At 42.3% G+C, this 27,294-nt stretch overlaps 1 protein-coding gene across 5 annotated transcripts; it reads left to right on the plus strand.

The window, feature by feature from the left end:
• Window positions 1–1,726: 1,726 nt before the first annotated feature.
• Window positions 1,727–21,273, plus strand: KCNS3 (potassium voltage-gated channel modifier subfamily S member 3). 5 transcript variants are annotated; one of them, XM_021525363.3, is made up of 2 exons: window positions 1,727–1,817; window positions 19,443–21,273. In XM_021525363.3, exon 2 carries the CDS (start codon window positions 19,492–19,494, stop codon window positions 20,971–20,973), a length of 1,482 nt encoding a protein of 493 aa, XP_021381038.2. In that variant the 5' UTR covers window positions 1,727–1,817; window positions 19,443–19,491; the 3' UTR covers window positions 20,974–21,273. The 5 variants fall into 5 exon arrangements, with proteins under 5 accessions (XP_021381038.2, XP_021381037.2, XP_021381039.2 ...); XM_021525362.3 differs by lacking the exon at window positions 1,727–1,817 and adding an exon at window positions 1,910–2,089 and having other exon boundaries at window positions 19,443–21,272; XM_021525364.3 differs by lacking the exon at window positions 1,727–1,817 and adding an exon at window positions 2,262–2,298.
• The last annotated feature ends 6,021 nt before the right edge of the window (window positions 21,274–27,294 follow it).

The raw sequence follows: 27,294 nt of genomic DNA on the forward strand, positions 1-27,294 counted from the left end.
TTCACACAGGCAATAAAATTACCTTTTCCCCCTCTGTCACTGCAGATGTCACTGTGGGTTAGAAACATGTGTGTCCTTGCTGCCCAGCTGCAGCTCACCTTCCTGGGCAATTTTCAGCATCTCACATTCTTGCCTGTGATGACTTGAGGTTGTGTAACCATCTGATGGGCTGCAGTGCTGCAGTATCATTTCCAAAAGTCAGTAACAATATTTCTGCAGGATCTTTCAAATTTTATGCTGAAATCTCCAAATGACCCACTAAGATGACCTCATTTGTCTTCAGGAAGTATTCTTCACATTCTTGTATTTGAACAGTTCTGAGGAACTCGCTTTGCACTCAGGGCATGACTTTCTCACAAACTTTCTGTAACTAAATGTCATTCTGTACTCCTAGTTAATTATGGGTTTTGAAAAAGATGTGTATCATAAATGCATATTGCTGTGCACAACATTGAAGGGTTGATGTAATATCTGGACAAGACATATTCTGCAGGGATTAAAACTTTTGTGATTAATGAAAGATAAATGTGATAAAATTTTTAATTTATTAATTATATTATACATCATAACATGTAATAAAATGAATCCTCTCTGCAGAGCAATAGTATCTTAAGGGAATAACAATAAACATAGAGAGAAATGTATTCTCTTAGGATCCCCCCTCTCCTCGGTCTTCACAACTAAGGACTCTTACAAGACTAAAAAATAATTACCACAACAAGAACACATCAGCATAGTAATTTGTGTTGCCTCTAAAAAACAGGTTGTTGAATTATTCTCCTTAAAATATGTAATGAATTCTGAAAACATCCACCACAATGAAATCTCCGCTCAAAACAGAGGAGAATTTTATGCAATATTTGTGCAAAATTTTTTTTTCAAGCTAAAATTGATTAGGAAAATAACTGGCAGAAATAGTTATGAAACAGATTTCCCCCCTTTAATTCTGCAGTTAGTGATGACGACAACAATGTTGATGATGATGATGATGATGATGATGATGATGATGATGATGATGTTTTGGAGTACTTTTTGTTAGTGAAAAGTTTTGAAAAGTTTGGCAAAAGTGCAGAAAATGCTTTACAGTCTGTCAAAATTTGTGATGAAGGAATAACCCTCCCCGTTCATTATCGGTAATTTTCAAAACGACACCACTGAAACAGACAAAATGTTTAACCGCGGAACGCTGTCGCAATAGTGCTTTCGAGTTACGCCGGGAGCTGGCCTGGCTTCCCGTTGCCCTCTGACTTTAGCTGGGGCAGAACTGAGCCCTGACACAAGCAAACAACTCCTCTGGGGCACAACACGGAAACCAAATTACTTCCCTCTGCATCTCCGCATCTCAGGCTGCACCGCCGCTTATCAAGCCGCGTATGCGCCACTCCAGCGCACCGGCGCTGGGGATCGATGGCAGATCCATCCCCGGGCGCTGACAGCTGAGCGCGCCGCGCCGGCCCCGCCGCACAAAAGCGGGACAGAGAGCCCGCAGCCGCACGGCAGCGGGACAGCGAGCCCCGAGCCGCACAGCAGCGGGACAGCGAGCCCGCAGCGAGCCCCGAGCCGCACAGCAGCGGGACAGCGAACCCGCAGCCGCACAGCAGCGGGACAGCGAGCCCCGAGCCGCACAGCAGCGGGACAGCGAGCCCCGAGCCCAGAGCGCCGCACGGGCGGCAGGGCCGGCGCTCGCTCCGCGCCGCTGCCGCAGCCCCGGGCGGGAGGCGCCCGGCCCGGCCCGCTCCGCCGGGGCAGCATCGCCGCTCCGGACGGGCGGCCCCGCTCCCGAGCCGCGGCACGGCGGCACTGCCTGGGCGTGCCGGGTAGGTGCCTACGCGGGGCAGCGGCGCTGCCAGGTCCGCACGGGATCCGGGGGCTGCGGGACTCCCCGGCCCGGGGCGAGACGCCGGGGATGCTGTGCGGGACCGAGAGGCAAAGTGCGGGGACGCTCCGGAGAGAAGAGGAAACCGTGGGGGCGGGACTCCGCCGCAGAGCAGGATCCCCGGGGCGTGGAGCGGGACTTCTGGGGAACACCGACCGCCCGGGAGCGAGCGGACCGGGACCCCCGGAGGCCAGGCGACACCGCTCGGGCTCGGTGCGCACCGCGGGGAGCGGAGCGGGGTCCCCCGAGGGCGCTGCGGGACCCTCCGGGGCGCCGGGACGGGAGCGGGGCGCGGGGCCGGGGGATGCCCGGGGCCGGGGAGGGGATGGCCGGAGCCCGCCCGCAGCCGCCTGCCTTCCCCTCCCGCCTCGGGCGGCCCCGCGGGGCCGGGAGCGCGGCGGGGCGGCCGCCGGCGGCTCCAGGTGGGCAGCGCCGCCCCGGCCCCGGGGCAGCGGCCGCGGCTCGGAGCGGACAGCGCGGGGTGCGGCGCGGCTCCCGCGGTGCCGGAGGTTCGATGTCTTCTCTTTGCCTTTTGCGGGCAAACAGCCGCGGGAGGAGGAGGAAGAGGGGTGCCCAGGATGCCACCCGGGGCAGGGGGAGCCTCGGCGCGATCGCTGCCCCGCCGAAGTCTTGGCTCGGGAGCGCAGCCCCTGTGCGGGAGGCGGCTCCGCAGCGGGCGCGGGCACCGCTCTGGCCCTCGGAGGGGACGCGTCCTGCCGGGATCTCCGCGGCTGCTTTGTAATGGCCTGAGCGGGAGAGGGTTAGTGGCGATGCCTCTGACTCGTTTTGCGTTGTACAGCTCTTCCTCGTCTTTTAGAAACTCGTTTAGGTTAAAAAGTAAACTAGATTTAAGCAGTTGTGAATGGCTACAGTAGGCTTTGTGGCTAAGGAAATGTGGAAGAAGTTTCTTCACTATGCGTGTCCGGTTTAAAGTAGACTTATACTAAGTTTGGGATAGTTAACGAGACTTTAAAACTAAGTGGATTTTGAAGGAGCTTTCTCTTTTTATGAATGGCTTTTTAAATGTTCATTTGCAGGACAGTGAAAGTTTTCTCTGCTTATTTTCTGGATTTTCTTGCCTGCGAGATCGCTGTGTACTATTTTATATTTGCCTAATGCAAAGCACAGCTGCTGGTTATTCTGGGAGCTGAACTCCGTGTGTCTGCTGGGCAAGGTAGACCTCAAGATATGAGCAGTGGCAGTGTATTGATTCCATTAGCAGAATTTACAGATCTACCGACAGATTCCTTTTAACACAGTCGCTTTCCCAGAATTAAAGTTCTCCTCCGAGCGCCTGTCACTGGTCTAGGCCAATAGATGGCATAAGGCACTCGAGCTACCGTCCTGAGGGGACAGAGGGAGCAGGCTTGTACGGGAGCCAGGAGTTTCAGAGGGGATGTATGACTCAAGTTCTGGGTGTCTGACTTGGGATACCTGGGGCAGATCTCATTTTGCAGAAACATGTCCTGGACCACTCATTCTTATTTTCCTCAGTCAAAATTGCAGCATTTCCCAAAATCTTTCCTCTAATCAGTTAGGGTTAAATAAATAACCTACAGTTTTGGTAGGAATTGATCTGAGTTCATATCCTAAGCCATGAACCATTTTTAACATTGCATGATGTATTTAATATCTGCTGCTGGGGGGAAGATGCCCATAGCAGCAGTGTTGAAACCAGTAGTCATTTGGGGGAATGAAAGACAATTATAAGGCTTATAAGGAAGAAACCTTTTAGTTTCTGTATCTAAACTTCTGCTGAGATAACACTGTGGGTAGACAAAAATGATTTTATGTTCTGAAATTGTGTAAATTATTTAAATACAGTTAGGTAGCTAAATGATGATAAAAGAACTTTAACAGACATTAGTCTGTTAGCTTTTACAACAGTGCTTCTTAGCTGTAGATTTCAGAACAGTTTTCTTTTAAAAGAGGGCACAGTATAATTATTTTTTTTAAAATTTCAGGAATTAAACTATGGGGAAGGTCCAAAATAATATAGATTTCCTAAATCACAGTTCTTTGCTTGTCTGTTAGATCTGCTTTATACTGTCTGGATAAATTTAAGCGGGTCTTGAAATTATAAAAAGAATACATCTATATGTATTTGTAGCAGAGGACATAAAAGCTCCTTTTTAAGAGACCTTCTTCCTTGTCTGTAAATGTCTATGTCTTGTTACCTGTCTCAGCACTAAGGCAACCCACAGCCTTGTAGCAGCCCTTCAACTTCCTATTGACGAGTGTGGGCAAAAGAAAATCAATGATAAGCTTTCAGCTGAGCTGATGCAAACTGCAGTGTGACCTCTAGAATCGTTCCTGGGACAGGTGAGGTCAGATGTTTTACTAGAATGTCCTTTGTAGAAACAGAGAGGTCCTGAAGGAGGAGAAGTTCTTTGCTCACCCCCTCTAGGACTTAGCAACTTTCCCAGGGCAAGAAGAATAAAACCACCTCAAACCTGAAAAGATGGCAAATCGGTGTTTAGCCACCAGTACCACCTTAGCTGTGCAATTACAGCCACAGGCAGGATAAAATCAGCTTCTAGCACTCAGTGCCAAGACCATTCAGCCCCAGTGCAAAACAAGGTTCTGCAGTGACTGGGCCGAGCTGCAGAGGCACCTTAAACCTGCCTGGAGAGTGAGGCAGCCGAGCTTTCAGCACTCAGCATCTGCCAGAGGTGTGCTGTTCTGGCTGAGCCCTGGCCAGGCCGGAGCTGGACGTGTCCTGCCTCGGTGCTGGGATGCTCCAGAGGCTGCTGCCATGGCTGGTGGCACCCCTGTGCTGCCAGCTGGGCTGGCTGAGCCCGCATGCTCTCAGGTGAAATAAAGGCTGCTTAACAAGGAGGGTGGGTGCAAGGCAGTCTGCTGTGAGCTGGTCAGAGGCAGTCTGTGTCCTGCTGGGCATTATCCCTGCTAGCAGCCTGACCTTCAGCTTGGTTACTTGAGAACAGGTCGAGACCATGCTTTTGTCTTAACTCCTGGGATCCCCGTCTAAGCCCATTTGTTTGCAGCATGTCTTCTGTCCAAAGACTCTTGATTTAAGGAACTTGTTTACTTCCTGTTGGGGCATATATATTGAAGAGTTCTGCCCAAGGCTAATGACCAGAAACAAGGCTCAAGTCTCTAAACTCTCATCACTATCTGCCTTGCAAATTTTCAGTTGTGGGACATCTGCCAAGGACACATAATAAAAGAGAGATCATGAATAAATAAAATGTACTCCACTAATCTGTGGATATTTTCTTTTTATCTTGCCTTTCCCAAACCCTTTGTTTTTATTTCTTGTTCTTAATCTATTTTTTGATTTCTGTTAAGCCTTGCCTTTTAATTTATGGCATCATCTTATTGTCTTCCTGCGTTGCCTCTTCACTTTCTGAGGGGGAAGGCAACCCAAGGAAACCAGGCAGGATGCTGTCATTGCCATTGCCTGGTTCTGTGTGGAGGACCAAATCCTCAGCTGACAGAAACTGTCCTTGACCTGTTCCAGACAATGTTCTGCACCAGTTAATGCCAGGGGATTGTCTGCTTCAAGATAATATCTCAGTATGTTGCGCCATTCTTTACCTTTTTTTCTTTTTTATACCTCATTTCCTTCTGGTCCTTTTCATTTTCCCATATTTTACTGATGCTTCTTTCTTTATTACTGTACTTTCCATTTTTTGTGAATGTGTTCTGCTCATCTTGTCTCATTCATATTGTACCTGACATCCTAACAGCACTGTGTTAAGCTGCTGTCAGCTGTCATTTGTGGATAACTGGCTCGTTTTTCTTGCAAGGGTGTTCCGTATATGACAGTTGCTTGTAATGGTTTTCTTTTGTTTTTTTTTTTTTCATTCTATTTTAAAGGAGATGACTTCTAGAATAGTTATCTCTCTTGCAGAGGGAGATGATATTGACTGTGTTGGTCCTTAGTTTCTGAGGGAGCTCCTTCCACAGTGATTTTCAGGAGACATCTGTCTTCTGGCAAGATGAGCTTTATGATTTGTATTAGAAGGTCCCATTGTGGTCACTGTTTTTGTTCTGCTTACTTTGCTGCACTTTTGGGTCCATTTGCTATGTTACAAGTAAAGCCTGAGACCTCGATTTTTGTGCACTGTTCAGCAAGGAGTTTGGGTAAGTCTGGAATAAACGTGGTGGTCTCTGTGTGCTGGTAATGTTGATATAAAGATGTAGAATGTTTCACTCATTTTTCCCTCTCTAAATTGTTTATGTCACTGCTGTCTGTCTATTGGGTATTCCTGATGTCCCTAGTCATAGCATGAATTTCTGTTCTCCTTTCTTTTATCCATAAACTCTCCAACTCATTTCTTGCCTTTCACACTAAGGTGTCTTACCCATTTTGCCTTCTCATCCCTGACAGGTGAGGGGACTGAGGTGGCAGGTCTTGGTGTACCAGCTCTGATAGCTGCTGAGGAATTTCTGGGAGGGTTTTCCAAGAGAGGCCACTATGGCTCAACCCTTCAGACTCCCTTTTGTTCATAGCAGCCACCTGTCCTGGCTGCAGACATCAGCCTGATTTTGGCTTGCTCAGTGTCTGTTGCCATCTCCTTCAGGCAGGTTTATATCTTAAAGGTTGATCTTGGACAGGGAGAGCTGCTGGGCGGTGAATCCTGAATCAATCCACAGGCAGCCTGGCACCATCCTCACCTGTGCCAGCAGCAGCAAGAGATGCAGTTGTCCCTTCTTGCCCTGTGAGGTGTTGTGCTGTGGAGGTGCACCTGTGCAGCTGGAGCTAAGAAAAGGCTAAGAAATTAGCTGAACTTTTCTGTTTTCCCTTTTAAAAATTTTACCAGCCTGCCAGTAAAAACCAGCAAAGGTCACATGGACAAAAATGGAGTGTGGATGGTTTAAGGGGGACAGGTTATTTATGATCTGAGGCAGAATTTTGCTTCTTCCTTTTTCTTCCTTTTTTTTACATTTTTGTCCTTTGTTCATCAGCTTGGACAAGCAGCTTAGATGCCAAATGATACCTTAAAAACTGGTTGATTCTTCCACATGTTTAATCATTCTAGCCCAGTGCCACTTAATGACAGGTGCAGAGCTCTACTTGTGAAGAGGATTGCTTGTCTTCTCCTCAGAGCAAAGGCAGATTCATGGACTTGGGAATGTTGAAGCATGTTAACCTGCTACATGGCATTGAGAAGGTCACATCTCAAGTCTCAGATCCAGCTTCCAAAGTATCTGCCTCAGAGCACTTAATAAAGTGCTGTGAGATTTATGGACAAAAGCTGTCTTGGACATCAATCTTGTAAAACTTAGTATTGGCAATTTGGCATAGAGAGTTTCATATTTCTCTGTTATTTTGTCGTTTGAGCCTAACAAATTGACTGTTGATGTTCATATAAGTACAGACAGTTACCTGTGGGAGGCAGATAATCATCTCAGGAAAAATCTATGACAGCTTTGGTTTGTATGGAGGAGTTACAACACAGCCTGGGTAGTTTCATAAGAATTGGAAGCACTTCTGAGTGCTCTGCCATGCTCCTTGCTTCTCTTCTACCTCCTCTCCTTCAGCAGACAAGAGCTGCTGCTGCTTGCAGTGGTGTTGACTGCTGTAGAGGCTTCAGCTGTAAAACCTTTCTGGTGGTATGTGTTCCAGGGAGCAAGGGGGTTCTCACTCCTGGCTTCAGTGAGAAAAGAATCAACCTCATAGTTTATGAGATGCAGTTATAAATGTATAATATTAATTTTGTGGACAATTGTTGTCATTCAGTATGTTTAAAACAGGGGTGGTGGAAGACTGAGTATATCCCAAAGGAGACTTCTTTTTATTGAAGGCTTTATCTTATATATATATGTGTGTATATATTTATATATATATATATAATTCTTCAGTTATTTCAATCAGTTACTGCTGACTTAATTAGGTTACGATTCCAAAGCTGCTTTGTAATTTTATGAACTGCATTTATTGCCCGTTGAGAGAAGAGCAAATAGAGCCATAAGTTAGGTTTTCATTTTGAAAACAGCTCACTGATTACTGCAGCACAAATGTAAGTCAGTCCTCCATGTTTAGCTGTAGCTAGTGACAGGCATTGAATGATGGTTTCAGCATGACATTTTAGGGGCAGACACCTTTTCCCTTGAATAAGCTGCTGAGAATGATGCTGCCTTGTATATTCTTCTTAAGCTAAGAAGATCTGTGTGTCTTCCTGTCCAGTGCAATGTTTGCTCTGAAAAGGGCAGGCAGCATAGATCAATACTGCTCTTTTAATTCACCCATGAAATTGGTAAAAGCTTGAGCTGGACAAGGGGGATAGAATGAGTTCTTGGTGGTATTTTAGCTCGATGCTGTTAGTCTGGAAACAGTCATGGTGTTTATGTCCTCATTGTAAGCTGTTCTTTTTAGGGAGTCGTGATTCTCTTTTACAGTTTGCTGGATGTTAGGCCAGGCAGAGAGAAGTGTTTCCACTTACATTGATTAATTTGATATGATGACAGAAAAGAACAAAACAAAGGGAAAATTAGCTCATAACATGTTTGGTTCTCAAATAAGAGTTATTGTGGATTCACATGGAAACCTGTGAATTTTGAAAGTGAGAAAAGCTTAATCTGCAAGCACTAGCTGCTAGGCATAGTACTTGTTTGTGTCTCTCTGGGATGCTCCATCCATTTCCTGGTGGTGAAGCCAGTCTTTACTGAGGTCTTCTGTAACTGCTCGAGGCAGGGGATGTGTTTCAGCCTTCTTGAGTTATCACTTAGCCTTGGAGCTGAGCAAAGCCCTGGTTTGAGGGAATATTCAAGCACAGTTTTATTCATTAGATTGTAAGAAATCCAAGGTGACTTGAAAAGACTCCTTTTGCTTGTGTGTATTCAACTCTATCTGAAAACTTCTCTGAAAAAATTGGACTGAGTCTCAGCTGACTAAGAGAACACGTCTGATTGCCTAAGACCCAAGACATGTTCTCTTAGATAAGTATTACAGATTTCAGATGATATCAAGGGTTTATATATTCAGAGAAAAAGTCTGAGGGCTGTGGTAAAACTGCCTCACAAATGAAGTGAGAGGCAGAAATTGTAATTTTTCTCTCCAGAGTTTTACTGAGCACATGCTGAAGTACTTCATTCAAAAGTAGACAGAAAGAAATAAAATATATAATTTCAAGTATCTTCTTTTTCTTCTAGAGAGTTGAAGATTAGCATTGCCCTTAAGGCCAAACAAGTTTGTGCTTACAGTGATGTTCAGTGTTGTTTTGCTTCAAGCAGCAGCTTATAAAGGGAAATTACTAAAACAAGCCAAATTTGTTTTGCTCTTAGTTTCTTCCAATGCACTGTATATACTTAATTAACTCTTCTTTCTTGGAAGACATGTAGCTAGGATCTCAGATATTCCTCTGGACCTCTTAGTATGTGGTGTCTTCAAAATCCTGAGGGCTTGTTATGGAAATTTATGAATCTATCTAGCTGAAGTTTAGCCCAGGCAAAAACCTAAGAAATCCCTTGTCCTGTTAAAGTCTTCCACAAAACATTTGCTAATTTTGTGGGATTAAGATTTATGCAGCTACACACCTTCATTTTTCCTTCTCTGGACATTTGTGTGGGTCATCTTAAATGTTAGAACAATATAATTTAAAAAAAAAGGTGGGAGAAGTAAGGAAGAGAAAGGGCTGGATTCTGACTTCTGAAACTTCTTCTAATCTGGTTGGGCTTTATATCTGTTCCAAACTTTCTGTCATTGGAAGACAATAGCAAACATGGCACCTGAGTAATTTTATAAGGTCTGACTTTGAGTTGGCTGTATTGTTATGGGCTGTGCAAACATATGTACTAGCCAGAATCCAGCCCACACACGTAACACCCCAGAACCTTACAAATTGTGCCAATATGTGATATTACTGTGCATATGTAGATCCAGGTGATGGTGTCTACTCAACACTTCCTGAAAAAACAATGCGTAATAATGCTGAAAAGTGCTGAAATGAATTGCACTGGTTAGGACTGATACTTATTTTGTGAAAAGAACTTACTTGCTGGCTGTTCCTTTGTGTGTGCAATGACATGCCTCAGCTTCTATGAATATTCAGTTGAACAGTGATGCAGTGATGCAATTCTATATCTTAGCCTGTCACATACTCGCTTCACACATTTTCTAGCAAATGTCCTTTCTTGCTGAATGATTTGTGGGCACAGCTAGGTTGAAATAAACAGGGAAAACACCTTTGTTTTTTAAGGACTGAGATAACAATACACTGGTTGAATGTTGGGATGCTGTTAAAAGGGCTGTCAGCAATCTGGAGAAAATCCATCTGGGAGGAAGTAGCCCCATGCAACAGTTTGGGGGGCTGATTGAATGGAAAGCAGCTGAAGAGAAGGACATGGGTGTGCAGAACACAAGTGAGACTGTGCCCTCACTGGGGGCCAGCTGCATCCTGGGCTTTGTCAGCAAGGCTGTAGCCAGCAGGTCCCCAGAAGGAGTCACTGAACCCAGACTGGGACAGAAAAGTGTCAACAGGGCTTCAGGAGAAATATTTTCCCCATAAGAGGGGTCTGACTGGGCCAGGTTACCAAAGAGTTTGGGAAACTTTGGAGATGTTAAAAAAACCAATTTGCCCTGAACAGCCTTCTTTCACTGAACCAGTTTTGACACTGGGTGGGACAAGATGACCTCCAAAGGATCTTTTCATCACAAATTAGTTTGTTGTGCTACCTGGAAAGTCAAGAGGAGTGGTGTAACCAAAGGATGTCTGCTGTAGGAGCAGTGAGCATGTACCAAAATCTGAGTGTTCCAGGAAATGGAGGCTTCTGGAGGCCTCAGTGTGGGTAAGGTTTGCACTGTGGCTCTTGCAGATATTTTTTTCCAGCTGCCTCTACATATCCTTCCTTAGCCTGTGGCCTCAAGTCACGCATACTAGCACATTGTAAAAGTTACTTGGATGCTTTGAAAGTGAATGACTGCAGAACTTATACGTAAGTGAGATTTGGAGCTCTGCTTCAGAGTGTCTGGGGTCAAGAGAATTTATATTGAGCAGTACTGACTCCTTTAGTGAGATTAATATGCTGCAAACACAAGTGTTTTTACAGCTTTTCAGTTGAAGGTTTCACTCAAAATATTCACAATAAAAATTGCTTGTGTTGTTGTTGCCTAAGAGACTCTGACTATCTTGGAGAACTTCACTGTGGTAAAGAAAACCTTTGTTTATAATAGAATTTTTTCAAAACATAAAAAAATAAATACAATGTAACTTTATCTACTCAGACTGTCAAGTAAAACTAAATATATAGCAAAGGAAAGAACTTACTTGTGGAGAATTTGTAGATAGTCTGTTTCTGCTGTCCATCCTCAGTGACTCCCTCCCATTCCAAATCTGCTGTACATGTACACATCCATGGGCCCAGACTGCAGCACCATATGCTTAAATAGATGTTAGGAAAATAATTTCATGAGAACAAGGGCATTCAAGCACTGGACCAGATTCCACAACCTATCTGGAGAGGCTTTATCATGGGACGTGAAATAAACATTCTGCCAAAATTTTTCTAGAAGTAGCAGATCGTGCCTTGAGGGGGAGAAGCTGAATTATATTACTCTTCAAGGTTCATTCTAAGCCTGTTGTCTGTGTTCAGTGGTATATTACTACATCTTATTTCTAAATAAATTAAAACAACTCCAGCAAATGGGCTGAGGTACACCCAGAACAATATTGCGGGGAGAGAATTTTTTCTGTTCAAGCACCTTATCCCAAAGCCAGGACTTTGCAAAATAAAGGTATAATGGATTTAAAAGTCATGTGTAGCCAGGTGAGTGCTCTGCAGCTGAATTTCCCTTTTAGCTCTGCTGCTCCTGTGGCTGCTGATAGTGAAAGTGTTGCTGGTAGCAGACAGGACTGGTTTCAGGTCTCCTTACATTTTTTTTCTGCTGTAATGTGTTACGACATCCTGATGTTTATGTTCATATCTCTTCCCAGCTTAAGGAAGAAAAGTCCTACTTAATTTGGCGCATAAATTTTAGATTGTTCAGAACAACTTTTTTACCCAGTGAAACTGATGTTGGGGTTGGATTTGTGTACTTTAAAAATATTACCTTGCTTCCAAAAATGAAAAAAATTAATTGAAAAAAAAGTAAAGAAATTAGGAGTGGGAAGAGATAATCTGGGAGCAGAAATGATCAACAGCTCTGTCATCTGTGCTAGAAATAGGAGGACATGTCCTCAGACTCCAAAGTGAGAAATGAGGATAACTAATTTTACTTTGCAGTCAGAAAATGTAGGATGGACAAACAAATAGAAAATTTTTGAGTATCAGATCAGTCTTCTTGGCAGTGAGCTAAATCTTAGTTTTAACACTCTGTACCCCTTCCACAGGAGATAAGAGTATTCTGAGTTGCACCAAGGTCAGCATTTCTTTCCTAAACATGGAATAGCTATGGTTCTTTATGATTTGCCACTGTGCTTGTGAACCATTAGCACCCTCCTTAAAAACTGAGGAAGGTCTTCAATGGTTCATGGATCTGTGTATTAGATAAAATAGATCATGTCTAATTGTTCATCCCCTTTTGTTAGACCTGGAGGAGTTGTGCTGGGATAGGTGGGGCAGTTTCTCACCTCTGCCATCCTAACCCCTCGATACAACCATGGACATTGAAACTGCACTGTAAACACAGGAATGGTATTTAGATTTTTCTATGCTAGATAAATATTTTGTTGTTGTTATTTTTATTAGCTGCTATAGGGCTGAACTCTCAGAATGCATTTGACTGCTGGCTCTGGGCCCACGTCTCAGGGTACCAGTACCTGGAGTTGTGTCTGATAGCTTTTGGGGAGACTGTGAAGGAGGTAATGGTGTGAGAGGGATGTGGGGTTGTTTGTGGGCAGCTGATCTGCTGTGTAACTTCAGGGACACTGCTCTCTGGGTCTGGGTATCTGCATTATTTTCCTTGCTTAGGTAGGTAACCTTTCAAAATCAAGCAACATTTATAAGTGAATTACAGCTTCACCAAGGATCTTCTTAAATTCTAGATTAATCAATGATAGGGAATGCAGAAATATTTTTAGGAAGTATATTGATACCTTTTTCTTCTGCATAATTTTTTCCTATATGGAAGTGTTTGACATGCGGGTCATGTATCAAATATTTTTGACAACTAGTGGTACCACAAATTCCCACAATAAGTGTAACAATAGGATTTTATGTTAATTGTAATCACTAGAGAGGTACTTGAATGGAAACAATGAGGAACTCAGTGGAAAATGGGGTACAAAAAATAATTTGGGGAAAGGATCCATAGAAATGATGCCCATTACAGAAGTACCTAGACCTACAAGTTGCAATGTCCACTTCAGATAGTACTTTGTCTTTTGGAGCTGTGCTCTTGATGGGTGCCATTAATACCACCTGTCAAACAAGATTTTTGCCAAAATAACCTGGAGAGAAACAATTTCTTTTACCATCAATCACAGCAATGCTGACCTGCTTGTAACAATGCCTTTGGTGTCTTTTCAAATATTTCTGCGAACTTCAGCCCTTGGGACAATAGAACACAAGGAAGTGCTTAGTGTGGTCAGCTGTCTGTCTGGGCTGGCTGTGGAACAGGTTTGGTAACTGCAGCATTCTAACTGTGCTTAAGTCTGGGGATTTACAGGTTGGTTTTCAAGCAGGCACATTTTAATCTGTCACTTCCACTTAGTTGCGGATAATGATCTTTTAATTTATATGAGCAGACTATAAATTGTAGAGCCATTGGGAATGTTGCAAGGTGCAAGCCTTGTTAACTCTCATAATGTGTGTTATCTCCAGGGGCTTTTCAAGTCAGAGAGAGAGTAACTTTAATTTTTTTTTCACTTTAATCATTTTACAAGGTGACATTCTGATAACTGGGTGGTATTAGGTGTTGCTACTTGTTCCTTATGCAAATAAGAAAGGAGTTCAGATCACACACTGCATTCCCAAAGAAGCTTCTGTCACGTGCAGGCTACAGCTGGTGTGTTTTCCCTTGTCCCTTTCTCATACCCAACCCTTGGCATATCCTCTGTCTTTACAAGTATCCTCATAGTGAAAATAGCAGAATTTTACTTTGGAAGGATTAGTTTTACATTTTATTAGTCCCATGGAAGTTACACACCTTATGGGCACTACTCATATAGGCTGCTTATCTAGTCATGGCAGAGATGGACCCAACTTCTGGTGATTCACCCCTGAAAACCTGTGCCTGGCTGAGTGGTGGGAGCCATGGGCTGGAGGTGCTCCTTCTTCTATTCTTGCTTGTGTTCTTTTACTCTCAGTTGTAACAGCTTCATTTCTTCCTTATCAGTCGTTTGGAGGAGATGTTTTCCCAACAGGTATGAATATTTAAATAAAATGGTAAGAATATCTAAATAATTTTACATTTGAATGTTGGTAGTGCTTTTGACAGCTACAGTTGTTTACAAGTGATGATCATCTCTTTCTGATCTTTGTTGTATTGCAAAGTTGCACAAACATTTGGCACAAGCTCAGTTTCTGAAACGGCCTGGTGACAGTAGAGTTGTACTGGGGTACATGGGAGTAGCATCAGAACAAAATTCAACTCAAACTTTATTTACCTGAGGTCTGGGAGGTTGTACTGAATCCATTTTAAAAGAAATGTAGTTGCATAATTCTATTATTTTCATGGCATTTTAATGCAATATTATGGATAGAGGATGATACTGCCAGTGGAATACAAAAAATAAATTACAGCTGAGAAAGCAATTTAGCTGATTAATTTGTCCTCTTTGCTTCACAGAGTGTCCATAACCACAGAGTGGTTTCTTCTGATGGTCTTGCTATTTGTGCTGGATGACTTTTTAAGTTAGCCTCTGCCTCCATAGACTGTGCATGACTTTACAACTAACTTAACTGACAAGTATTGCAACAAATTGAATGTTGCAGTTTAAATCACAGTGAAAGAGGCTGTGCCAATATTACCTTACATTTTTCTAGGCTTAATTAGGTGTGCGAAAGCAGTTACTACTGCCCAGCTGACAGACAACAACTTAAGTCATGCTAACTGGATTTCAGTCCAAAATCCCTAATTGTGATTGATCAAGTAAATTATACATGCATTTAAGTGTTTTTCTCTGCTCAGTGAGTCAGAAATGTAGACAGTACTTCTAGATGGTGCATTAGACAAGTATTTGCCCTGTGATGAGTGGGAATTCAAACACTTAAAAAATCAGGGAAATGTTGATCCTGAGCTGAAGGTTATTATGGTTTGTTATCCACAACATTTTAGAATTACTTTGGTGTCAGAACCTGCACGTGTGTAGCTTGGATGATTGGTAGAAGCTCTTAACTGTCAGGAAATTAGCAGAAGTAACAGCCCAGGTGTTTGCATCATTAGGAGACAAAATCTGGTTCCTGGGCATGGCTGAGTGCCAAAGTAAGATTCTTTAGAGGGAATTTACTCACAGCTGAATTTCCTGAGTTTGGAACCCTAAAATGGAAATCTATCAAGATCATCAGATTCCTTGGGAAAAAATGACTTTGAGCTCTGGAAATACTTTGTAGAGTTACTGGGATTTGCCCTTTCAGGTTCACATCAGTTTTACATCCCTTGTGACTTCGCTGTGAGCAGGACTTGGCCCTTTTATGTTCCTTCAACTTAGAGGAAACCATACTAAAATGTGAACCTTATCTTGAGAGGTTTATGGAGTATAACTGCGCAGGAAGCAGGAGGTGAGGCTAAGACAACATAACCATGAAGGAAACTGGTAGAAAATCTGTAGGCATGTGCTCTCTTTGAGTATTTCAAGCAGCAGAGCACAACAGTTGTAAAGCAGTTCAACTTCCTTTCTATTGGGCCTGCATAATCACAGATTAATGCTAACAAAAGATGAAACTGCCCCAGTTTGGAGCTGCAGGTGGCCAAGGTGGTGTCATGCTCAAAAATTCAACATGTCAAAAAAAATGTTCTGAAACTTGTGGTGTAGGACCTCACAGAGAATGGTGACTTTATGTAAATACTATGCAAGACATAACTGAGAAAGAGGAACTTTGCTGACAAATAAATGTGTAGTATGGGGATCCACATAGTCACTAAAAATCTCTTAGTGGTTTGTTCCAGAAGAGGTTGGAAACCACAGGGCTTTGGGATGTGTTGCACATCTGTGGCATAGCTGTCTCAAAGGGACTGTATCTGCAAACTGTCTCCATGACTCCCCTTTTGAGAGTTTTAGGGATTTCACAGAGTGCTAAAAGCCCAGAAATTTGCAGCTCCCATTCCAAGCCAGACAATGGGCCTGTGGCCTCACCAACAATGTGTGACTGCAGAAGCACTGGCTAGAGCCCATCTCCAAATTGGACTGGGAAGAGTTAGATCCTGTCATTCTGTTCTTTTTTCTAAAGTTTGTATCCTTTTCACACAGCTTTCCTTATGGCTGGCTTCTATTTAGCCTGAAGCTTAACATTTGGAGCTTCTATTTGTTGGGATTTTTTGGTTATCTTGAAAAATAATGTTCATTCTTCCAGTAAGCATCTTTCTTCTGTGTCTTGTTTCATTTTCTATTTTGTATTAATTCTTAGCCAGTAGCTGCTTGAAACAGCTGAAGCAATTAAAGCAAACAAGTAACTAACATCTGGTATGTGTTTATTTGCTCTCTTATACTCTCTCCAGGGCAAGAATTGTGTGATTTGGAATGGTTATCAGTTTATTATGTTATCTGTATTTGAAGAAGATCAAAGAGGTTAATGTTGCACTTCAGGTTGAGATTTGCAAAGCTTGTGGTTCTTAGAATGTTCATGACACAGGCCTTGGCACTCCAGGAAAATATCATTTCCAGCTGAGCACAGTTTTACCCTTGAGGAAAAAAGTTTCCTGAGTGAGTGAAGAGTTTCCTTGAGTAGAGGGAATGTTGTGCTGAGACAGAAGTTTTCATCTGTGGTCATTGCCCTGTAGCTTGAGTCACTTGGTAAAATGATGCAAATTATTCTGATAGTAACTGGCAGAACAATGTCCTGGTCCATGGCTCAGGAGTCAGGGTCTCTGCAAGTCAGACATGACATTCTTCAGATGATCAAGCTCCTCTTGATACAGTTACTGTGAATCTTTCATGTACATTCTTTCTGTAGTCTAAAAATCACTTAATGGTAGTAATACATTAAGCAGGTTCTGGACCATGGTCTACTAAGCAAAATCCACTTTCTCTCTGTATTTTGCACAAATTATGACTACAGTACCCTCAAAATAAAGCAGTAAAATATTGCCCACTGAATTTATTATACAGAGTAATTTCATGGAGGCATCATTATGAATATCATTTGCATAATTGATATGGTTTTATATTGCTGTCTCAACACTAAGTCAGTCTAGTGTACTAAGAATTTGCTGAGCACTAAGTTCTTGCTTTAGTTATTTATGACTAAAACTTGCTTTGTATTTGTCATTATTTGTCATGACCAGAAGTGCCCCAGACAGGAAGGTAATGGCTTTAAGCTGAAGGAGGGTAGATTTAGATTGGATATTAGGAAGGAGTTCTTTACTGTGAGGTTGGTGAGACACTGGCACAGGTTGTCCAGAGAAGCTGTGGATGTTTCATCCTACTCCATCCAGAATTGTTCAAGGTTGGGTTGGATGGGCCTCTGAGCAAGATGGTCTAGTGGAAGGTTCCCTGGCCCTGTCAGAGAGGGTGGGGATGAGACTGACCCTAACTATTCTACTGGTCTATGACTCCATGAGATCTTGCTTGGTTTTTATAGTGCTCACTTACACTGCCAGTGTTCTCGTGTTAATGAGTTGCTAGAAGTGGAGATTTTATTGACTAAAATGAATCAATAACTAGAGGTTTGTTGGGTCTGAATATACTTTGACTTCCAGTCATTCCAGTCCAGATTTATGGCTTTTTTTTATTTATAGTGCTATAAAACAGAGCTTGGCTCTAGATCGTGAGAGAAGTGTGGTGATGTTTATCAGATGAGTCTTGCTGCCCTTCTGTTAGGAGAGATCAATGGTCATATTTGATGTCTTAATGATTCCTAAAAACTGAAGCCTTGGGAAATGCCTGAAGCAAATGTGTCTTACAACCACTTTATTACCTAGCAAATACCTGCCTTAAAACTAAATTTAAAGGAGCAAAATCATTTCTATGTCGTGATTTAATCTCAACTGGCAGCTCAACCTCATGCTCACCCACTCTCTGTGGGGTGGGGCAGGGAACCAGATGGTAAAATGAGAAAACTTGGGTGTTGAGATAAAAAGTATTTAATAGGTAAAGCAAAAGTGAAGCAAAACAAGGAATTCTTTGACCCCTTCCCATGAGCAGGCAGGTGTCCAGCCAGGAAGGCAGAGCTCCGGGAAGGCAGGGCTCCATCCCATTTAATGGTGACTTGGGGAGACAAACACCTTCACTCTGAGTGTCGCTCCTCTTTCCCTCTTCTTCCCTCAGCTCTACATGCTAAGCATGGCACCATATGGTGTCATCTCTTCGGGCAGGAGAATTTTATTATCTTGTCACATTTAAAATTAATTGATTTCCATACTAAACTGAAATAAATTAGCTTAGTGTACATCAATTAGTGTTTAAGTGTCAGAGGTCAAAAACATTTGCTCTCCTCATGATCTGAAGTTAACATATATTCTGATTGCAAGTGTAAGAGCTGCCAGTTTTGGCTTTACAGTGGCTTCTCCTTGGAAGGAAAGCAAGAAAGCAGTTCTGTAAAAGTTAACTTACTCACTAGTAATTATAACTACCTTTTGAATTCAGTTTCAGCTGAATTTATAGTAAAATAGGGAAACATTTAAATGCCCTTCTGTCCATCTGCAGGTGTCCACAGTTAGTTGTTGAGGAAAAATTACTGTGGAAGTTCCATCTCTGAAAGCTCTGTTTCCATACATGACACTTCAACTCCAACTTCTCAGCTTTGCTGTAGTGGTTGTAGCTATGCTGTGGCAGAATAGGAATTGCTTTTGGAACTGACCAAGGCTGTAAGATGCTGTGATACTTCAGTTGGGTAGGAAGGCAGATAGGAAAATACCTGAGGAAGTGCAGAAACCCAAATGTATACTACAGCATTCTGAAGTCAGGAATTGAAAAGCCTCAAATACAGCTGTGATATGTTTTCAAGAGCATGGAACACTGTTGTGTGAATTACCCTAGAAGTAAATGAATTGATATGTCTGCAAAAGTAATTGCAGTCCACATTCAAGCAAATAACATTGGAACTAGTGGATTATAAATTGCAACATCATATAAATTAATACAACTCAACTGAAACTGTAATTGAGAGAAACCTGCTCAAAAGTTTTATCTTAAATGTTTTGACTGATTGACAAGTTTTCTCTTTAAAGATTTTTTGCATCATTGAAGTGGATTTCGTGACTATTAATTTCAGTGTGGTAGTAAAACAGAGACTGATTTGCAGATGAATTTGGCAGTCTTTCTTCAGCCTGGTAAAAAGGAGACCTAAACCAGGTCAAACTTGCTTTCAAATTTGCTAAAGCTGTAAACCAAATTAATTTAAAACTACACCTGTGAACTGCTGAATAAGGGTATTTGTAATTTAATTTTTTTGTTTGTTTGTTTTGTTACAGCATTTCACAGTAACCAGAGATGAAGAAAAGAATGTGTCACAAGAGCAAAACTGAATTAAATGCTCTAACAATATCTTATGTTCTTTTCAGGTTCTATGTAATCTCATTGGGCAACAACAGTGGAACTCGTCTGTCCAAAATGGTTTATGGTGAATTTTTCCGCAGACCTGGCAAAGATGCAGAACTTATCAATTTGAATGTGGGTGGCTTTAAGCAATCTGTGGATCAAAGCACCTTGCTCCGATTTCCCCATACCAGACTCGGAAAACTTCTCAAGTGCCATTCAGAAGAGGCTATTCTAGAGCTGTGTGATGATTATAGTGTGGCAGACAAGGAATATTACTTTGACAGGAATCCTTCCTTGTTCCGATATGTTCTGAACTTTTACTATACGGGCAAACTTCACGTTATGGAAGAGCTTTGTGTCTTTTCCTTCTGCCAGGAAATAGAGTACTGGGGGATAAACGAGCTGTTTATTGATTCCTGCTGCAGCAATCGGTACCAAGAACGGAAAGAGGAAGGTCCTGAAAAAGACTGGGATCAGAAGAGCAACGACAGTATGGACTCCTCCAATGAAGAGTCATCCATATTTGATAAAGAGCTAGAAAAGTTTGATAATCTGTGTTTTGGTGAAATAAGAAAGAAGATCTGGGTCAGGATGGAAAATCCTGCATACTGCTTGTCTGCCAAGTTAATTGCCGTGTCATCCCTGAGTGTTGTTCTGGCATCAATTGTGGCCATGTGCATTCATAGCATGCCAGAATTTCAAAGGCTGGATGCCAATGACAGGGAGATTGGAGACCCTGTGCTGGAAGCTGTGGAGATTACGTGCATCATCTGGTTTACTGCTGAGCTAGTGATCAGGCTCTTCACTGCTCCAAGTCAAAAGAAGTTCTGGAAGAAACCACTGAACATCATCGATTTTGTCTCTATTATCCCATTTTATGCCACACTGGCTGTGGACACGAAGGAAGAAGAAAGTGAAGATATTGAGAACATGGGAAAAGTGGTTCAGATCCTACGGTTAATGAGGATATTTCGCATCCTGAAACTGGCCAGGCACTCCGTAGGACTGCGGTCTTTGGGAGCCACTTTGAGACACAGCTACCAAGAAGTTGGACTTCTGCTTTTGTTTTTGTCAGTTGGGATTTCTATCTTTTCAGTGCTTGTCTACTCAGTGGAGAAAGATGATGACTCATCAGAGCTGCAGAGCATCCCTATTTGCTGGTGGTGGGCAACCATCAGCATGACCACTGTTGGTTATGGGGACACTTACCCGGTCACACTTGCTGGAAAGCTGCTCGGCACCCTCTGCATTATCTGTGGGATACTGGTGGTAGCACTTCCAATCACCATTATTTTCAATAAGTTTTCTAAGTACTACCAAAAGCAAAAAGCTATTGATAGAGACCAGTGCAACAATGATCGCAAAGAGAAAAGCAATGACCTACCCTATTTTAACATTAGGGATATTTATGCAAAAAAGATGCACTCCTTCATTTCTAGCCTTTCTTCAGTAGGAATTGTAGTCAGTGACCAAGATTCAACAGATGCCTCCAGTATCCAAGATATGGAGGATGTTTATAACACAGTATCTTTAGAGAATGGTACAGGAAAATGAGTTGAATCACATTTGCTTCTCTTTATTTCTCTTCTGATTCTTTGTAAATGTGGACTGACAAACTTCAGTGAATTCATTAAGAGCAGTCAATTCTCAGGGTTCTTAACTCAGCCATATTTGGACATTCTTTGCTCTGAGGATGCCATAAAAGCTTCATTGTTTATATGAGGCTTTAAAATATGCCTCATATAGTGGTTTATTTTTTACACAACTAGTGTTATGCATTTTTGGGGACAAAAAATTGGGAAAAGAGTTTTACATGTGAGATAAGTGGTTTTTTTTTGTTTGTTTTTTTTTGTTTTTTTTTTCATGGGTATTGTTGTTTGATTTGTTCATTGTTTTTTCCACTGCAGCAGTCTCATATCTTACACAGAATTTGCTTTTATAATTTTCTGCTTTTCAGGTAGAGATGTATTAAAAATGTATAAGAACTATTGCACAAGTTAGTGAAGTTTTCACCTGTAAAAACATTACATAAATGAAGGAATTATGTACATGTAAAACTGTGCTCTCTAACACATTTATGTAATTTTAGAGCTGGGAATCCATTTTCCAAGTTGGGGCAGAGAATATATTGGTACATACTGTTTTTTACTCCATGGAAGCATAATATTTATTAATTTCTTTCCAAAAGCACAATACATTTTTAGTTTGTTAAAATAAATTATTCCCATTGTGCCTGTATTTTTCCTAGGATCCAGCCATGGCTAAGCTCTATCAGGTCCTAGAGGTTTTTAGTCATAATTCCCAGGATAAAGTGTCTGGTGTAAGCAGGATAGGACCTTTTTGTTCCACTTAGCCACCTCTCCTGCTATTGTGACCCTGAGCAATTCTGGTGCCTGGAGGGGATCTTGCTGTGATTAAGGCCACCCCGGTGGCTTCCCCAGGAGCTTGGATTTGTGGGCACTGAAGCAAACATCTGTGGTGGTCTCTAGGAGTTGCTGCTCCCCAGCGCCAGCGCAGCTCTTGCTGGGGGTTGCTGCCTCAGGGGCAGGAGCAGTGGGAGCAGCAGCTCAGCTGCTCTGCTGGGTCTCTGTCCGGGGCTGAAGTGCCAAGCAGTGGAGATGGGAGCACATCCCCTTCTCGGCCACGTGTTCCCATCAGAGATGTAGGGTGGGAATTGCACCTGGGCATCTGTATCAGAACTATTTCAGCTCATTTTTCTAAAGTTCATCTGCTGGTGGTGGCAGCTTTCCTGGTGTGTGCTGTGTGCTGGAGCAGTGCTCATTGCTTGGCAGAGTCCTGCAGCTCTGTGCATTCCCCTCCTCTCCAGGGGTTTCTGAAGCAGCCAGCTAGCTCTGCTCTGTTTCAAGCACTGCTGGAGAAGCTCAAGGACCTTAGAGTGTTATGTGGACCACGTAGTCCATAGTGTTTCTGAACAATCACTTTCTTTCATTTGTCTAGTGACTAAATCAGATGCTGGGCAATGGAGAATCAAAGACACTGTGATGTCAATATTTGCTTTGAAGAGAGGTTTGACTGTTTTATTATTTTTAATATTATTGGATCAAATAGCAGCCTGTGCTGAGTTTCTGTTTGAGAAAATCAAACTCTGTAGGAATTGACTTCAGAACTGAGTAAGATGCCAGAAAATGACAATTGACTCTAGCCACTGCAGAAACTTGATTTTTCATGTATCTGCCAGATTTTCTATTGCAAAATGCATTAAGTAAGTAGCTGAGGTGCACTTAAATTTACTAAGGCACAGTGCTCTAACTTCTTTCTGAGATGGAGAAACAAGAATGAACACGATCAACCTATAGGTTGTAAAGATGTGACTCTCAGGACTGCTGTGCATCAATATAGTGATGTGGAACTTAAAATATTTTGAGCTCTGGAGGAACTTCAGAATTTGGTTTGTTACTTGCTGACTTGTTGTAAGGGTATGTGATGCTTCACAGACAATGAAATATAATTCTTCCAGTAGTTCTTGTAGGAATAGCAAAAGGCAAAGTTAGCCTAAATGTGATTTGTTCTTGATGAACAATTAACATTAAGAAGATGCAATGATAAAAATTACTAAATATGCATGTGCATATGAATCTAAGGAACCAGCAGAATAACAGGAAAAAAGTTACTCTCTGTCCAAAGAAAATCTCTTGGTGGTGTCCATGTATTTATATATATTATATTGCCACTGAAGATCAAAAGCAGTGAAAATACTGTAAGGCAACAAAACCTGCAAGAAATTGTATTAAATAATTGAAAAAGTGCTACTGAAAAACTTAGTTTTTTGCATCAGGCATTGTTCAAGGATCACAGACTATACAACTTTATGGATTAAATTTTATGACTGGTAATATGTCCTAAAATGGATAAGCTTTTGATTGATCTCACGAATCAGTCTTAAGGCTGTTACACTTTTTAAGTGCTCTGACTTTATGCATTGATACAGCTTGCAGCAGAGTGAGATATCTTTTGGAACACATCAGAAGGTGAAGTACATACCCATATATCGTTTAGTGTACACTGTTTTGATTTCTGTAATGAGATCTTGGCCTTTTTCAAATCAATTGTATCTTAAAAATGGCTTTGTTGTATCCTTACCCCTTGCTGGAATAAATCCAGCACCTTGGTTTCACAGAGGCATGACTGTGAGCAAGATGTGAGCTGTGCTTCATGCCAAAAAATACTCCTGTCAGGGCAGAACTGCAGTGCTGTGACTTGCACTGCTGCTAGAGAGTGTCACAAGCCTCGAGTGCCAGAAGGAAGCAGAAGAAAGCAAAGACTGGATACTGCACATTCTAGGGAGCTGTTTCTTATTGAATTTGTCTTCTTCCTTGGTCTACAGTAGCATATTGTTGATTTGTGACATCAATGTCAACAGAAATATATTGGATATTGTTTTTCTTTTGTCTGAACCACATTTTTTTTTGCTTTAAAAATGCTTCCTATATTCTCACCATCCGGCTGCTCTGTTTCAGACACCAAAGCACAGAGAAAATTTCCATTTAGACATGCATCCCATTGTGTATAGGCAAGATTTGTTTGTTTTTATACAAAACAATTTACTGACATGTTTTTGCTTTCTTTGTTTTGATGCAAAACTCTTCCCTTTTGATATTCCGTATTTCCATAGGAGCACCCACCTTTGCCTGGCTTTCCCTGGTGTATAAAGGGAAGGTAGCACTGCACTGCATTGCAGCTCTCTTTGAGAGGCTTCCAGTTGGCAGGAGAATAACTCCACTGCCCAAAGCTCCTGCCTTGCTGGGGGCAGACTCTGGCATTGGCACTCATTTTTGGGGTATGTTAGTAGAGGAAAAAAAAAAATCAGTGTAAAGGAATTAGAAAAGAGAAATGGGAGAAGGCAGGAAGCAAGCAGTCAATAGGGGTGATGGAGAAGCATGAGAGAACCTCAGAAGTAAGGAAAAGAAGTTGACAGAAAGAGTCCTCATATTTTTTCACTTATTTCCTGTTTTTTTTGTTTTTTTTTTTTTTTTTTTTTTTTTTTCACCAACTGCTTTTCTCCCCTTTCTTTCTTTCTTCCTTCCATCCCCTCCTGCTCCTATCCTGGCCCCCCTTCCCAACCAGCCTGCAATCCAGCAGTGTTTATGTTCAAAGATGAGGGTCTTTGTGAATCCAGAAAGGCATGTTCCACCCACCCAGATATCAGCGAGCAGAACTTAGCAGGGATGTAGTTAATAACCAGAGGCAGCACTTTTTGTAAGAGTCACGGTGTTGCTCAGATTGTGGAACATAAGTGTGGGGTAAATAACCATCACATTTGTGTCAGATCTGTAAATGAAATACCACCTACGGCTTAGGTAGAAATTCACAGTCCACAGCCTCCTTGTGAAGGGAAGAGGAGGGGCAGGCACTGATCTCTACTCTGTGACAGTGACAGGACCTGAGGGAATGTCCTGAAGCCGTGTCAGGGCAGGTTTAGGTTGGGTATCAGGAAAAGGTTTTCACCCAGAGGGTGGTTGGGCACTGAACAGGCTCCCCAGGGAAGTGGTCCCAGCACCAATCCTGACAGAGCTCAAGAACCACTTGGCCAATGCTTCTGGGCACAGAGTGTGATAACTGGAGTGTCCTGTGCAGGGGCAGGAGTTGGACTTCATTATCTTTGTGCACCCCTTCCAACTCAGCTGATTCTATGATAATGCCAGATATTATCATTTAAAAGCAGACTTCTTGGTGATTCCCATGTGAATGGGTTGCTGTCGGGGACTGCTGAGAGTATCAGGCAAATTTGACTGGTAAATGCAGTACAGGGGCTTACAGCATGCCAAGGGCTCCTGACAGGCTGCTGTGTATTAATACATTTATTCATTTCCCCATATTCCTAACATCTAGAGCAAGTGACAAAAAACCACTAAGCTGTGGCAAGCTTCTCTAATATTTTTTGATTAGCTGACAGTGTTTGTGAAGCTGCTAATACTTCATCCAGAAGAGGACATTTCTCAAATGAAATCACAATAACCCTGAGTTGGATGTGCAGTTTGTGACTGATAGCAGTTGCTCAGTCGCAGTCAGTAAATAATGCTGTCTGGTGCTGTGTGGATGCAATGCTTTTGCCTGTATTTCTGAAATGTTTATGCTCTGTCAATCAAGAGACAGCAGATGTCATTAAAACCATCTCAGCACTTTCCAGCTGCACAAAAATTGCAGCATCTCTTCCAAACACAGCAAAATATCGTAGCTTGCTGAGACTTTTTAATTTTGCGCATGGTTATAGTTAATTTGTTTGATGAACCTATGTTCTAAGCACAGTCTAGCAGAATAAAAGGTCACTGTGTGTCTCTAGACAAGTTACAAAATTTTACTGACTTTAACTCAGGCCAATGCCCTCCCATCTCACTGGCACAACTCAGGTGGTGCACAGAGTGGTAATGCACTGTGGAATGGGCTGATGGCTCCTTGGGGATGGATGTAACTTATATGTAATTGTATCTGCCCTCTGGACAGAGTTCATTTAGGTATATAATATCAGATTAGATATTTGCTGAGAAAGCACCTACATCTTATATCTTTTTAATTAATATATCGCAGAGAGAAGCCTTTGCTCGTGTTTTTATCAGGTCAAGGGCTGTGGCTCAAGGATTCTTTAATCCACACCCCCATCAGTTTTCTCCAAATCACATGTGCCATTGGGAAGGAGAGACTTTGCAGCGTCCCCAACAGATCCATGAACTTTTAGCCAAGGATTTGGGTTCCCAGGATGAGGGCTGGTGGTGGTGGGGGAACATTAAGTGGGGGAGAACCAATGCCATGTAGTTTTATGTGATTTCATTTGGACTCCCCCAAAAAGCTAGCTGTCTGTAAAGAGTCAGTAATGACCTGCAAGTGGAATTTCCTCCTGTAGGAAATTACTGCAGCCTCCTGTAGTAATTTCAAAAAAACACATAATAAAATATGAGAGGGAGCAAACTGGTGCTGGCAAAGAGGCAGGCACAATATGCTGACAGTACTTTTATAAACCAAATTTGCATTATTTCTTGGCTTATAAGCCATATAAAATATTCTTACTTTGCCATGTGTTGTAAAATCTGTCACTGTACATTAATACAAAGAGAATAATGGAGCCAAGGCCTGGAATTGCAGCATTAAAGATGGAAAAAAAAATTCTTGGCTCAGGTAAATTGCAGAAATGCTGTTTAGCTGCCACTGCTGTTTTATTGTTGCAGCTGCATCAGTGGTGAGAAGGAGCAAGGGACCATGCACAAGCAGTGGTATGCAGGCTTCCCTTTCTTCCTTTGCCCATTTGACACTGACCATAAAGGCTCAGGGACCCCTGTAGCCTCGAAGGCTGCTCAGCAGACCCTTCCTGGGCATGATGTGGAGCCAGTTGTCCCTAGAGAGGAATGTGGTTGTGCAGGAAAATAATGAGACCTGTATGAAATAGCCTTTGGGGAGGTAAATAGTATCACTGAATTTGGTGTTGCCACCCTTCTATACCTGTATGAGACCTGGGAGAGAAAGCAGAAATGAGGAGGAAGTTGAAGGGTCAGATATTTAACAGCAGCCATTTGAAAGCTACTTTGTGTGTTAATCCAAGGGCTTTTACTGAATCACAGGTAGAATTTGTATTTAGCCTTGAACCCATTCCATGGGGTGGAATAATGTATTGTCTTCCCACAGGCTTTGAGTTACAGCTACAATATGTGCTTTTCTCTGAGCCAGTTTCTAGTTGTGATGCTGTCGCTGCCTTTCAGGCTGATTGGATTTGGGATTTTCTGAAGCGTTGCACGTGCCATAAATCGTCCTTGCAGCTTCTACCCCATTTCCTAGAAACCTGGAAACTATAAGCATGAAAGAGTTCAAAGTAGTTTCCCTGGCTCAATATTATTTTTTGACAGCATCAAGTGACATGGATTTCAT

Source organism: Lonchura striata, chromosome 3 (assembly GCF_046129695.1).
Source record: "Lonchura striata isolate bLonStr1 chromosome 3, bLonStr1.mat, whole genome shotgun sequence".
Taxonomy (NCBI): Eukaryota; Metazoa; Chordata; class Aves; order Passeriformes; family Estrildidae; genus Lonchura; species Lonchura striata.